The sequence below is a fragment of the Oncorhynchus nerka genome, linkage group LG28, assembly GCF_034236695.1.
Source record: "Oncorhynchus nerka isolate Pitt River linkage group LG28, Oner_Uvic_2.0, whole genome shotgun sequence".
Classification (NCBI taxonomy): domain Eukaryota; kingdom Metazoa; phylum Chordata; class Actinopteri; order Salmoniformes; family Salmonidae; genus Oncorhynchus; species Oncorhynchus nerka.
Genome location: NC_088423.1, coordinates 52,474,337 through 52,488,550, shown reverse-complemented (window position 1 = coordinate 52,488,550; position 14,214 = coordinate 52,474,337). Strand labels below are relative to the sequence as shown.

The following is a 14,214-nucleotide window of genomic DNA, read 5'->3' as shown; positions in this document are numbered from 1 at the left end:
AGATAGACATTCAGATATTGTGGAAGCACAGCTTCTCTACCACGTTGGCAGTCTGATATGGATGATTAGAATCAGATTACATTTGGCCTTATGCCAAAAAGGTTATGCTAAAAAAGGTTCCAGCCAAAGGCAGTGCATTATACAGGAAATAGGGTCCAATTACAGGCCCTTGGTGTTCGTAATAGTTTGTGGGACATCAAAGACTCCATCTCCTCCTACAGTGTACATGGGTAATACCACAAATAGAGTGCATTTTAAGTCCCACAGACATTGTGTGTACATGTTGATAAATCACTCAATTAAAAAGTTAAATCACATCTATTTTCTCATTCTCTCACTTGTCCATTTCCTCATTTGAATTAAATACTGTCACTGTCACTTGTCCACTCAAGCTTAACATTGTTGTCATCTATCGCCCACCAGGGGCCCTTGGAGAGTTCATCAATGAGCTTGACGCTTTGATAAGTTCATTTCCTGACGATGGCTCACTTCTCTTCGTACTTGGCAACTTCAACTCCCAACGTCTGCATTCGATTTGTTTCTTTCCAACTCTCTTTCCCCTCCTTGCCTCTTTTGACCTCACCCTTTCCCAGTCCCCTCCCACTCACAAGGCAGGCAATACGCTTGACCTCTTCTTTACCAGAGGCTGTTCGCCTACTAATTTCACTGCAACCCCCCTCCAGGTCTCTGATCACTACTTTGTTTCCTTTTCTGTCTCGCTTTCCTCCAACCCTAGCCACTCAGCCCCTACCCAGATGGCCATGAGCTGTTGCAATCTTCGCTCTTAAGCGTGTGGTCTCTGACCAACTCTCTCGCTTTCTCTCTCAGAACTATCTTCTCAGAGAGAAATGAGTCAGGTTTCAAGACGGTTCACTCAACTGAGACTGCTCTTCTCTGTGTCACAGAAGCTCTCCTCACTGCCAAAGCGAAATCTCTATCTATCTACTGCCTTTGACACCGTGAACAATCAGATCCTCCCCTCCACCCTCTCAGGGCTGGGAGTGTCAGGCTCTGCACACCTGGCAGGCTGCTCCTACCAGGTGACGTGGAGAGGATCTGTGTCTGCACCACATACTCACATAACTGGTGTCCCTCAGGGCTTGGTTGTAGGCCCTCTCCTCTTCTCTCTATACACTAAGTCACTCGACTCCATCATATCCTCACATGGTCTCTCCTATCATTGCTATGCGGATGACACAACTACTTTTCTCCTCTCACCCCTTCTGACACCCGGGTGGAAATACGCATCTCTGTGTGCCTCGCAGAAATCTCAGCTTGGCCCACCACCTCAAGCTCAACCTCAAGAAGACGGAGCGTCTTGGCGTGACCCTGGACAACACCCTGTCGTTCTCAGCAAACATCAAAGCAGTGACTCGCTTCTGCAGGTTAATACTCTACAACATCTGTAGAGTATGACTCTACCTCACACAGGAAACGGTGCAGGTCATAATCCAGGCACTTGTCATCTCCTTTTTGGACTACTACTACAAAATTGCCACTTTTTATACTTTGCCAAAATTACACAATGTTACAAAACCTCCAAGGCGCCCTATTGTAGTGGGCATTGATGCAGTAACGGCCCCTCTTGACTTTTTTGCCTTTTTTAATTACACCACTCGCAGAACAGCTCCCCTCCTTTGTAAAGGACACCAGCAGTATGATCTATATTATTGAATCTATTGATCCGTTCCCAGATAATACTTTGTTAGTTACTTTTGATGTCGAGTCATTATACACAAATATTCCACAAGAGGGCAGTATTGAAGCTATGGAACATTTTCTTCTGCAACGTGACCATAATGAACTACCTTCCAGTGCATGTATTATAACATTGGCTGAAATAGTACTCACACACTTCATGGTCCTAAATTATTTCTTTATTCAGACGAAGGGTACTGCTATGGGATCCCCCTTGGCTCCTAACTATGCAAATTTGTATGTGGGTTACGTGGAGAAACAAATGTTTTCTTGCCTAATATCATTATATGGAAACGGTAGATTGATGATATTTTTGTTCTATGGAGGGGTGATGCGAAACAGCTCCAGGCGTTCCATGCTTTTCTTAACTCCTGTTCTGCGCATCTGTGATTTACTATGCAATCTGATACACCTCAAATTTGTTTTCTTGATCTTCTGATCGTGTGTGAAGATAATGTTCTATACACTGATCGTAACAGTTTGTTGAGGGCTGATAGTTGTCACCCACTTCCCTTGAAAAACAGTTTGCCCTACAGCCAATTCTGTCGAATCAAAAGAATTTGTAAAAAACAATCAGATTTCGACAGAAATATGACTGAGACGCAAAGAAAATTCAAGGAGAGGGGGTACAAAAATGGTCAGATTAATATTACCATTGAGAAAATTCAAAACGAGACATGACCTTTTTCAAGGTAAAAATCGTAAAATTATCAAATTAAGCATTCTTGCGTTCTAACTACCCGCTATTCAAAGTGCTCTGAACAAATTAAGGGAATCGTTCACAAACATTGGCACATTCTAAGATCCGATGATAGTATCGGTAATGTGTTTTCAGACCTTCCCTTGGTCGTATTCTCACGGAGCAGAAACCTCAGAGATCAACTGGTAAACTGATTTACCACCCCAAGATATCCCTGCACAACGTGTATTTGCGCCACTACAGGGTGGAAACTACGTGTAATGGCTGTGCTCAATGCAATGGCACTTATAAATGTAGATCATTAAAACACCCTCAAACAGGGAAACAGATCCCAATCAAAGATGTTATCACGTGCTCCACTAGAGCAGTTATTTATCTTATAACTTGTCCTTGTGGGTAAAACAACGCGCGAATTGAAAGTACGTATCTCGGAGCATCGTAGCACCAGTTGCGGCCCACTTTTTGGAAGAAAACCACTCGATTTTGACTCTACGTTATATTGGCATTGAACATGTCACCCTCCCAGGAGGGGGTGACCTAGACAATTTATTGTTAAAACGAGAGGCTGCTTGGATCTTTAATTTAAAGACCCTTGCTCCCTTCGGTCTCAACATAGACATTGATCTGAATCCATTCTTGTGATTTTGCTATTGTAAATGTTTGTAGGTTTATGTAGCCAAATTGTATCTATGATTGTACGCTACCCATTTGTTTTTTTATGCTATTTTAATATATGAGAATTAACCAATGATATCAGGCTACACCCGGCCATGATTACAGACACGTGTGTCTTTTGACACTATATAAATGAGTCATCCCGCAGTGTTTGTCATTATACCCAGATGAAGTCAGCGTGTCTGTCGAAACGTTGGACATAAATATTTTTTGCATCCGAGCTCCTAGAGTGTGCGGCTCTCCTTTATTTATTTTTTAAAGAGGACCAGGTTTTAAACATTTTGTAGGGGGGCAATTCCACGGTAAACTGAATTGCGCTGAGTCAGATTTTACACTTCAAATCTGCCAAACAAAAACATTTTTTTAAACAAACCAAACACATCTATGCACAAGGACAACTTTCAACAATTTACACTGAACATTTTACAAAAACACATTTACTGGAAGAACTGTGCAGGTGCAAATTTCGGTAACATCATTTCATTAAAATCTCCCTCAGTTTTTTACATGACCACATTTTCAAAAACGTTTAAATATCTAGATTCAATGTCTGCAGAAAGAATGTGGTGTCAGCTATGATAACAGCTTGAGTTTGGAATTACAATAAGTGAAGTGGATTTATACCTGGTAACAGAATTTTATCATGGGTCCCTGATCTGTACTACACAGAAATGCAAAATTATGGATTTAATTCTGTTCATGGTGATGTATCCTAAATAGTTAGACAAAGGTAGAAATATGCAATATCATTCTTTGCATACTTGGCTATTATTTTAATGAGCTATGCCACCAAACAAGACCATTTTTATTGCTTCTATAATCAGCACAACTGTTTTCAGCTGTGCTAACATAATTGCAAAAGGGTTTTATAATGATCAATTAGCCTTTAAAAATTATAAACTTGGATTAGCTAACACAACGTGCCATTGAAACACGGGAGAATTGTTGCTGATAATGGGCCTCTGTACACCTATGTAGATATCCATTAAAAATCAGCTGTTTCCAGCTACAATAGTAATTTACAACATTAACAATGTCTACACTGTATTCCTGATGAATTTGATGTTATTTTAATGGACCATTTCTACATGACCCCAAACCTTTGAACGGTAGTGTAGTTCAGTACAGTCATTTGTGTACTCAACTTGTGTGCTCTACTTTTCTTCACTGTACTGAACTACAGTACCAGTGAAAAATATGGACACACCTACTCATTCAAGGGTTTTTCTTTAATTTTTATTATAATAGTGAAGACATCAGAACTATAAAATAACACCTATGGAATCATGTAATATTTTAGATTCCTCAAAGTAGCAACCCTTTGCCTTGATGACAGCTTTGCACACTCTTGGCACTCTGCTTTTCCTCTCTTGAGTTCCCACAGATGCTGAGCACTTGTTGGATGCTTTTCCTTCACTCTGTGGTCCAACTCATCCCAAACCATATCAATTGGGTTGTGGTCGTGTGATTGTGGAAGCCAGGTCATCTGATGCAGCACTCAATCACTCTCCTTGGTCAAATAAACCTTACACAGCCTGGAGGTGTGTTTTGGGTCATTGTCCTGTTGGAAAACAAATGATAGTCCCACAAAGTCAAAACCAGATGGGATGGCATATCACTGAAAAAAAAAAAAATCACACATTTGGATTCATCAGGCCAAAGGACAGATATCCACTGGTGTAATGTCCATTGCTCGTGTTTCTTGGCCCAAGCAAGTCTCTTCTCATTACTGTCCTTTAGTAGTGGTCCGACCATGAATGTCTGATTCATGCAGTCTACTCTGAACAGTTGATGTTAGAAGTGTCTGTTACTTGAACTCTGTGAAGCATTTACCTCATGAAGCTGGTTGAGAGAATGCCAAGAGTGTGCAAAGCTGTCAAAGCAAAGGGTGGCTACTTTAAAGAATCTCAAATATAATATATTTACATTTGTTTAACAACTGGCTACTACATGATTCCATGTGTTATTTCATAGTTTCGATGTCTTCACTATTATTTTACAATGTAGACCCTAGAAAGAGTAGGTGTGTCCAAACCGTTGACTGGTGCTGTATACTTAACTGTACTTCACCTACGGTGCTGTAATGTACTGAACGATACTCTACTGTAGTGTACTGTTCAAACTTGTGAAACACTATGTTTGGGTCAAATGAAGGCCGGTCCAGACGTTTGTGGATGTTGAAACCAAGGCTGGTCCGGACCAAAAAACATCTGTGGGCAATGAAATCAAGGCCAGGGCAGATTGAACCAAATTTTAACTACTTTTTACGTCCATGGACGTCCGATGCTCAGTAGAGGAGGAGGCTGGTTTCAGTAAATGGAAAGAGAGGACTCATGGGTAGGTGTCCGTAAAAGCTGTTAAGAGGTTACAATTAATTTCTGTCTAGTGACTTTGGCCACTAGACCAAAACAAAACCGTTATAAGCTGAACATAAAAGTATACCAGTGGAAGGGAGGACAGTAGCAGGTGACACAACTGTGGTATGTGAATACTATGATTTCCCATTGTAGCCAATTCAATTGCAGAAATTCTGTTACCAATTTGGTAACAGAATTAAAAGTTTTAATACCTTAATTCATTAAGTAAAAACAATATCACTAATTGATAGTTCTACTTTTACTTGTTACTTCTGGAAGGAGTAACAAGTAAAGGAGAAATGTTTTAAATACCTTAAAGATATGTGGGTTTTTGGTAAAGGAATTTCAAGGCAAAGTTTCTTCAAACTTACAGAAGGCAGAAAAAGTTAAGCTAAAATGTGTTGCCATTAGTTGGCAGGGGTCTTTACTTCAATAGTATTGTCTTTTGATATATTTCTAATACATTTTAAGACTTTTTCTGGTAGATGTCTTCCAAGACTCCTTTTCCATCTGTTTGACAAAAAATCAAAGTGTTTGCCTATTCCACATTTTTAGGATGTAAAAATCATTTAAACATTTACAGTTGAAGTCGGAAGTTTAAATACACCTTAGCCAAATATATTTAAACTCTGTTTTTCACAATTCCTGACATTTAATCCTAGTAAAAAGTCCCTGTCTTAAGTCCATTAGGATCACCACTTTAATTTAAGAATGTGAAATGTCAGAATAATAGTAGAGAAAATGATTTATTTCAGCTTTTATTTATTTCATCACAATTCCAGTTGGTCAGAAGCTCACATACACTCAATTAGTATTTGGTAGCATTGCCTTTATATTGTTTAACTTGGGTAAAACATTTCAGGTAGCCTTCCACAAGCTTCCCACAACAAGTTAAACAAGGTGAATTTTGGCCTTTCCTCCTGACAGAGCTGGTGTAACGGAGTCAGGTTTGTAGGCCTCCTTGCTCGCACACACTTTTTCAGTTCTGCTCACAACTTTTCTATGCGATTGAGGTCAGGGCTTTGTAATGGCCACTCCAATACCTTGACTTTGTTGTCCTTAAGCCATTTTGCCACAACTTTGGATGTATGCTTGGGGTCATCGTCCATTTGGAAGACCCATTTGCGACCAAGCTTTAACTTCCAGACTGATGTCTTGAGATGATGCTTCAATATATCTACATCATTCTCCTGCCTCGTGATGCTATCTATTTTGTGAAGTGCACCAGTCCCTCCTGCAGGAAAGCACCCCCACAACATGATGCTGCCACCCCCGTGCTTCACGGTTGGGGTGGTGTTCTTCGGCTTGCAAGCCTCCCCCTTTTTCCTCCAAGCATAACGATGGTCATTATAGCCAAACAGTTCTATTTTTGTTTCATCAGTACGGTCTTTGTCCCCATGTGCAGTTGCAAACCGTAGTCTGGTTTTATGGTGGTTTTGGAGCAGTGGCTTCTTCCTTGCCGAGCGGCCTTTCAGGTTATGTCGATATAGGTCTTGTTTTACTGTGGATATAGATACTTTTGTACCCGTTTCCTCCAGCATCTTCACAAGGTCCTTTGCTGTTGTTCTGGGATTGATTTGCACATTTCGCACCAAAATACGTTCATCTCTAGGACACGGAATGCGTCTCCTTCCTGAGATGCATGACGGCTACGTGGTACCATGGTGTTTATACTTGCGTACTATTGTTTGTACAGATGAACGTGGTACCTTCAGGCGTTTGGAAATGGCTCCCAAGGATGAACCAGACTTGTGGAGGTCTACAATTTTTTTCTGAGGTCTTGGCTGATTTCTTTTGATTTCCCCATGATGTCAAGCAAAGAGGCACTGAGTTTGAAATAAATCCACAGGTACACCTCCAAATGACTGAAATGTTGTATATTAGCCCATCAGAAGCTTCTAAAGCCATGACATTTTCTGGAATTTTCCAAGCTGTTTAAAGGCACAGTCAACTTAGTGTATGTAAACTTCTGACCCACTGGAATTGTGATAGTTACCTGTGTCATGCACAAAGTAGATGTCCTAACCGACTTGCCAAAACTATAGTTTGTTAACAAGAAACTTGTGGAGTGGTTGAAAAACAAGTTTAAGTGACTCCAGTCTAAGTGTATGTAAACTTCTGACTTCAACTGTATATATGCATTAATTTCTCAAAAATATTGACTCATAGCTTTCATTTGACACCCAATTTGACATGCTCCTATGAACTTCACATGTTGGTGCTCATGGGTCCTTTTACATGGAAATGACCAGGTTTGTTTCACTTGGGCGCTGCAAACATTCCCCATCTCTTCCCTGCTGGCCATCCCTGTGGACGACTTAGTTCTCACTCTCCAGCTCAGAACTCCACTTCTCATCTATATAACCTGGTCATCGGTCTTCAGCACCTGTAGGGAACAGGGGCGACAGGGAGATGTAGTTCTCTCTGTAGACAGAGTCTGTGTGGTCAGGGGTCAGACAGCCATCAGGTATTTCTTCATTGGGTAGATGTCTCAAGTCAGTTATTTTCTATTTGGCTCAGACGGGAATCATGTCTTTTCTGATTGGACAGATGTCCCAGGTCAGGCCGTTCCCATAGGGGGCATGTCCAGAGGGCAGGAGGACTCGCGTCAGCCAATGACTGGAGAGAGAAGGGAGGCAGAGGTTACCTCAACGAAATAATAATATTTATTAATAGTGTTTTATTTCTGACCACAACAGTCACATAATGTGCGTGTTAAATATCTGCACAGAGCAACAGATCTTCACACTGCTTGGTGACAAGCATGTAACTAACCTTCTCTTCTCCACACCAAAGAAGACTTTCCAATTGTTTAGTCTGCCATAGTTAAAGGGGTTCTTGTACACCTGGGAGAAAGAGGAGAATACAGTTTAAATAGCTTGTGTCCGCCAACTTTAAGATAAGTGGCGTGTGTGTGCTCACCTTGCCATGTTTGGCCATGCGTTCGGCCTCCTTGTTGTTGATGTGTCTCTCTATGCTGGTCTCTCCTCGGGATATCAGCACTGCGTGCCAGATAGTCAGCCCCCCCAGAGCTACGGCCACCGTGCTAAAATGACCAATCACAGTTTTTTTGGGGAAAACAACCAATGACAACACACACGGTACGGTGAGGCTGAAGTTCTATCATTACGGGAAAATAATGTACTTTGGTTGCAAAAATGATTATCTTCGTCTAATTTCAGTTAATGTGGCAAAACAAGCAGGTAGTGTGTAAAGAATATTTGTACCATCTAAACCACTGAAATATATTTTATAACAAAAAATATTGTATTTTCAGCTGTTTGAAACTGGTGTACAAAACTGAAAGTAAAAGAAAAAACAATACGGGAAGAATGGGAAGCACAGAAATAGCTCACAAAGAAAATTTCTACTGCTTCTTAGACTTCCTTTCAATGACAATTACAGATCTATAACTAACATTTCTATGTGAACATGGTCAGGTCACCCAAAAAGTGACATATTACAGTAATAATAACAGTAATATTGTGAAGCAGATCTCACCTAGTTAATACCCACATGTAGATGATACTCTTGTGGAACATCTTGTCTCTGAACGTGTAGGGAGGAGGAGGGGTCTGGTAGGTGCTCTGATTGACAACAACATACAGAGGTCATACAAACGCCTAAACAGTAAAACATATCCTAATCGGGACCAGAGGTTGTGCTTAAGTAACCGGTTTCATGAGTATGCAATAATAAGTATAATATAAGATCAAAGATCGTATGAACAATATCACCCTTTAAATCTAAGTCATCCATTGACCTACCACCACTAAGAACAAGAAAGTAACTACGAGAAGCAGAATGACGTGGAAGGGGCAGTGTGTGTGTGTGTACACGTACTACCTGCCCAGGAGGTAAGATTCCTATGAGTTGCCCCATCCCTGTCACCGGGACACCTGATTTATCCAAGTCCATGTGTTTGAAGCGCTATGGGGACAATGCAAAAACACACACCAAGACAACCAAGAGTTAGAGATAAACAGAAAAACTTCAAGAGTTAAAACTGAACACAGAGACTGTTAAAGTAGACCATGACCCTCTCAACAATAGAAGCCCCACAATGGAGGAGATAGCAGACGAGCAGGCTCAGGTCTCTCTCAAAGAGTTTGCAAGCGTGTGTATGTGTGTACCTCTATAGCACTATAAGCATCTAGGAAGAGGTTCCGGCCACTGATGCTGCAGTAGACACAGCCCAGGGTCATGGAGAGACAGAAGCAGAAGAAGTAGCGCTGGTTAAAATGGCCAACACAGTTATTCAGCCACGCTGGAGGGAACGGGAGTTAAGGAGGAAACCAAAAACACTAACACCCATCCTCATAACACCCATCCCTGATAACTTGACATTATCAATCATAATCTCCACTCTCCAACTCCATTTAAAGGATACGACAATGATGATCCATTTTCAGAATGCACCTGTGAAGTAGAAGATGTCATGTTAACGTTGGCCTACAACGCTACCATACTACCCTGCTACCATACTGTAGCAGGATTATGAGTTTATCGAGTAGGTAGTAATTCCCGTACCATTGGCCCAGGGTCAGCTATTTCATCCCCCTAGTGGTTATGGTTAGGATATGCGATAGGGTCATCTGATCTGGGATCTATGATTAGGGGCAACCTGAGTTTGTCTTACGTGTTGCAGATTCCACAGTGGTGAGTCCTGGCTGGTTTGGGGATGATACACTTCTTACACACGGACACAAACGGAATGTCATTCTTTACCTGGAATAAACACAACACAGATATTTATTCCACCTCTGTGTGTGTGTGTGTGTGTGTGTGTGTGTGTGTGTGTGTGTGTGTGTACGTACCGTAGGGGGGTATCCTGGGGAGGTCTTGGTGGCTTTATAGTAGTGGAAGACAATCATGATGAGGTTCCAGTGTCCATAACCGATGTGCCAGACTATCCAGGGTGGAGAGTAGGTGTTGAGAATCAGGGGCAGCAGACCCACGTAGGCTATCAGCAGGATAGAACTGGTCAATATCACCACCAGACAGACAAACACCTGGAGAGAGTGATAGAGTAATTAAAGACATGATCTGGAACTTTGGCGACTACTTAGTATATATTTTTTTAAACCTCCCGCTTTGGGCTGGATGTGTCAATGTGTAGTTCAAACATGCATAATCTATGAGCAGAATTAGTCTTAATTAGCCACAAAATAGTGGTTTGAAAAGCGACTGTTTTTCTGAAAGCTGTGCTGTGCCATTTTCCCTACATTTGCCCCCAGATGGGCCCACCCCCTAGCAATGTGATTTCTACCTTAGAGCTTCAGCCCATAGCCATATAAGTGACAGCTAGCAAGAGGTATATCATGCACCCACCGCAGAGCAAGAGAACAATGACGCGGTGCACATAATGTGATGTAGTACGTAATTGTCGGGAACCACTTGTCTCGAGCGCTACTTTCAGAACTACTGGCTAAAAAGTATACAAAAAAGGTACCAGAGAATCAATTGAAGAGATGGAGAAATTGTTTCATGAGCAAGAACATCTGCGCAACTATCACACATACTTACCGCCCCGAACCAGCGGGTAAGTAGGTCCACCATCCAGAAGATGGGTTCCATCAGTGAGTCCATGACGACATCAGAGTTGGTGAGGGAGTTGTAATAGAGGGAGTTAACCATCAGTTTGAGGTAGGCCCATCTCTGTCTCACACACAGAGGTAGTCTACTGTTGTTGCCATTGCTGTAGCGCCACCGCCTGGCGCACATGCGCAACCGCACCCAGCGCAGCAGCACCAGCAGGAAGGTGGGGCACGGCCGCATTCTGCTCCTGAAACACACACACACACACGGAGATGAATGTACACACACACAGCTACAAAGACCACATGGGTGTAAGGAATGGTATTGGTTCTGGGTTCAGGCCTACTCCTTCTCTTGTCATCTGCCGGACGTAGCAATTATGACTTTGGGATCTATGTTCCGACATTCCTCTGGCTCCCTGGGAATAACGGCATATGTTGGAACAGCCGGCTGGCCCTTCTGCCTACCCGTAATTCCAATTTAGAATTAGATTAAACCAACCCCCCACCCCATGACATCACATGTAATCTCTGCCATTGGATGGGAAATTACATTCCAGCCATTTGGGGAAAAAAAAGACAACTGTGACAGTAGTGTTGTTTCATACTTTCACATCCTTTTCAGATGGGGGTTGACTACAACGTGCAGAAGAATCAATGATGAAATCTCGATTAAAACAGTCCAAATGAATTTATTTAATTTAACTAGGGAAGTCAGTTAAGAAATTATTATTATTTACAATGACGACCTAGGAACAGTTGGTTAACTGCAATGTTCAGTGGCAGAATGACAGATCTTTACCTTGTCAGCTCGGGGATTCGATCAAGCAACCTTTTGGTTACTGGCCCAACGCTCTAACCACTAGGCTATCTGGCGCCCCAAAAGGGGACTCCGTAAAGGAATAATGTGGAAACAGGTTAAATGTACATTTATAAATCACTGGCCCAATTCCAAACCGATCACTTGACCCTCCGCTCAATGCACTTGTGGAGATCGGAGAAAGTTTGATAGGTCAAAGCAATATGGTGAAACTTCCACCTAGCCTATCAGAGGCCAAATTGGAACTATTACCAAATTGCTAACACCTGTCAAATCAAAGTATATAGGGTAGATTTGGGATTGAACCACCAACTGCTAGGCCTACTGCTGTAAAAAAAAATTACAACACTTAATTTACAGCAGCTCTTGCTATTCTGCATTCCAAACGCGCTAACAATGTCAATATACATGTCCTTAAAGATGGAAGGCAGGAGACAAACGACGAGATCAGGTGAAACCATTCACGCCAATGAGAACTCCGATATAAAGTTGTTTTTTTCTCAAAGTTGTCGAAATGCCACATGCGTCCACTTATATCAGTGCATTCGTAACATAACCACCAGGAAGCTTCTAGTCAAATAAGCCTCACATTGTGGTCTTATGTTTGTGGGCAGATTTTGGGCGGAGTAAACCCTCTCGCTTCGCCTCTTCCTCTCCAATATCCAGATGTTCTTAAAAGGCCCAATGAAGCCATTTTTTATCTCAATATCAAATAATTTTTGGGTAACAATTAAATACCTTACTTTTTGATTGAAAACAATCACAGTAACAAAAATAGATTCTTAGCAAGAGCCATTTCTGAAGAAAGAATGGGGGAAACTGAAAACTAGCAGAGGGCTTTGTGTTATGTATGCTAGAATGGAGATTTAAAAACGACAGCTGTAAATGCATATTAACCAATCCATATGGCATAGCCTACACATATAGCACACTTTGCAATACAATATTCTCTAAAAACAGTTGTACAATGTGCTCTGCAATAAGAAATCCAGAGTTTGAGTTCTAAACCAGAGTTCTAAACCAGCAGCTTCCCTATACCATGGTGAGCGTGCATAATGTTGGATGCATTAGAATATAAGGTATGGAGAATGACAAAGAGCCTGTAGGATTATAGAAAAAGCAGTTGGGAAATTAATGTTTGACTTTCAAATACTAAATACTCAGTGAATGCAAGTATATTTAGGTATTTAAAAATCAGCAATTCTCCACTTGTGGGTCACAAACCAAGATTTTAAAAGGGTCACAGGTGTCTGAGTAATAAAAAAAAAAATGCACTGAACAAAATTATTAAAAAACACAACATGCCTTCATGAGCTGAAATAAAATATCCTAGATAAATTCCAAAATGTACAAAAAGCTCATTTCTCTCAAATGTTGTGAAACTAAATGTTTACATCCCTGTTAGTGAGCATGTTATCCTTTGTTAAGATAATCCATCCCCCTGACAGGTGTGGCATATCAAGAAGCTGATTAAACAGTATGATCATTACACAGATGCACCTTGTGCTGGGGACAATAAAAGTACACAAATGTGCAGTTGTCACACAACTCAATACTGACTGCAGGAATATCCACCAGAGCTTTTGCCAGAGAATTTAATGTTAATTTCTCTACCATAAGCCACCTCCAACATTTTATAGAATTTGGCAGTACATACAACCTGCCTCACAACCGCAGGCCTTGTTTATGAGCGGGTTTGCTGATGTCAACGAGTGTCCCATGGTGGCGATGGGGTTATGGTATGGGCAGGCATAAGCTACGGAAAATTAACACAATAGCATTTTACATATGGCAATTTGAATGCACAGAGATACCATGACAAGATCCTAATGCCCATTGTCCTGCCATTCATCTGCCACCATCACCTCATGTTTCAGCATGATAATACATGACCCCATGTCACAAGGATCTGTACACAATTCCTGGAAGCTGACAATTTCCCAGTTCTTCCATGCCCTGCATACTCACCAGACATGTCACCCATTGAGCATATTTCGGTTACTCTGTATCGACGTGTACGACTGTGTGTCCCCACCAATATCGAGGAAATCCGCATAGCCATTGAAGAAGATTGGGACAACTTTCCACAGGCCATAATCAACAGCCTGATCAACTTTATGCAAAGATGTGTTGCGCTACATGAGGCAAATGGTGGTCACACAAGATACTGACCGGTTTTCTGATCCATGCCCCTACTTTCTTTTTACGGTATCTGTGACCAGATGCATATCTGTATTCCCAGTCAGAGCAGGGTGGCCCTATACGCTCATTGCGCAAATTGCCTTGGGCCCGCAAATTACTCAAGAGCCTCACCTCCCCCTCGTGTCAAAGTCGGTGTCAATGTTTACAACTTCGATGAGAGGATGAAGCGGAACTATCCTTCTGGTCACAAAAAAAGAAGAAAAAAAACAACATGAGAGTGAATTG

General features: G+C 41.5%; 1 protein-coding gene across 2 annotated transcripts in view; it reads right to left on the bottom strand.

The window, feature by feature from the left end:
• Positions 1 to 3,300: 3,300 nt before the first annotated feature.
• The window catches only part of zdhhc16a (zinc finger DHHC-type palmitoyltransferase 16a), a 19,963-nt gene continuing 9,049 nt past the window's right edge, over positions 3,301 to 14,214 (bottom strand). The window contains exons 2-11 of one of the 2 annotated variants that reach the window (XM_029641006.2): positions 10,957 to 11,215; positions 10,248 to 10,442; positions 10,070 to 10,158; positions 9,821 to 9,849; positions 9,564 to 9,697; positions 9,274 to 9,360; positions 8,932 to 9,017; positions 8,353 to 8,476; positions 8,206 to 8,276; positions 3,301 to 8,049 (exon numbers count right to left, since the gene is read on the bottom strand). In XM_029641006.2, the coding sequence (XP_029496866.1) occupies positions 7,947 to 8,049; positions 8,206 to 8,276; positions 8,353 to 8,476; positions 8,932 to 9,017; positions 9,274 to 9,360; positions 9,564 to 9,697; positions 9,821 to 9,849; positions 10,070 to 10,158; positions 10,248 to 10,442; positions 10,957 to 11,208 (1,170 nt within the window). In that variant the 5' untranslated portion in view covers positions 11,209 to 11,215 and the 3' untranslated portion in view covers positions 3,301 to 7,946. The remainder of the gene's footprint in view (positions 8,050 to 8,205; positions 8,277 to 8,352; positions 8,477 to 8,931; positions 9,018 to 9,273; positions 9,361 to 9,563; positions 9,698 to 9,820; positions 9,850 to 10,069; positions 10,159 to 10,247; positions 10,443 to 10,956; positions 11,216 to 14,214) is intronic. The other variant, XM_029641007.2, reaches the window with a different exon arrangement.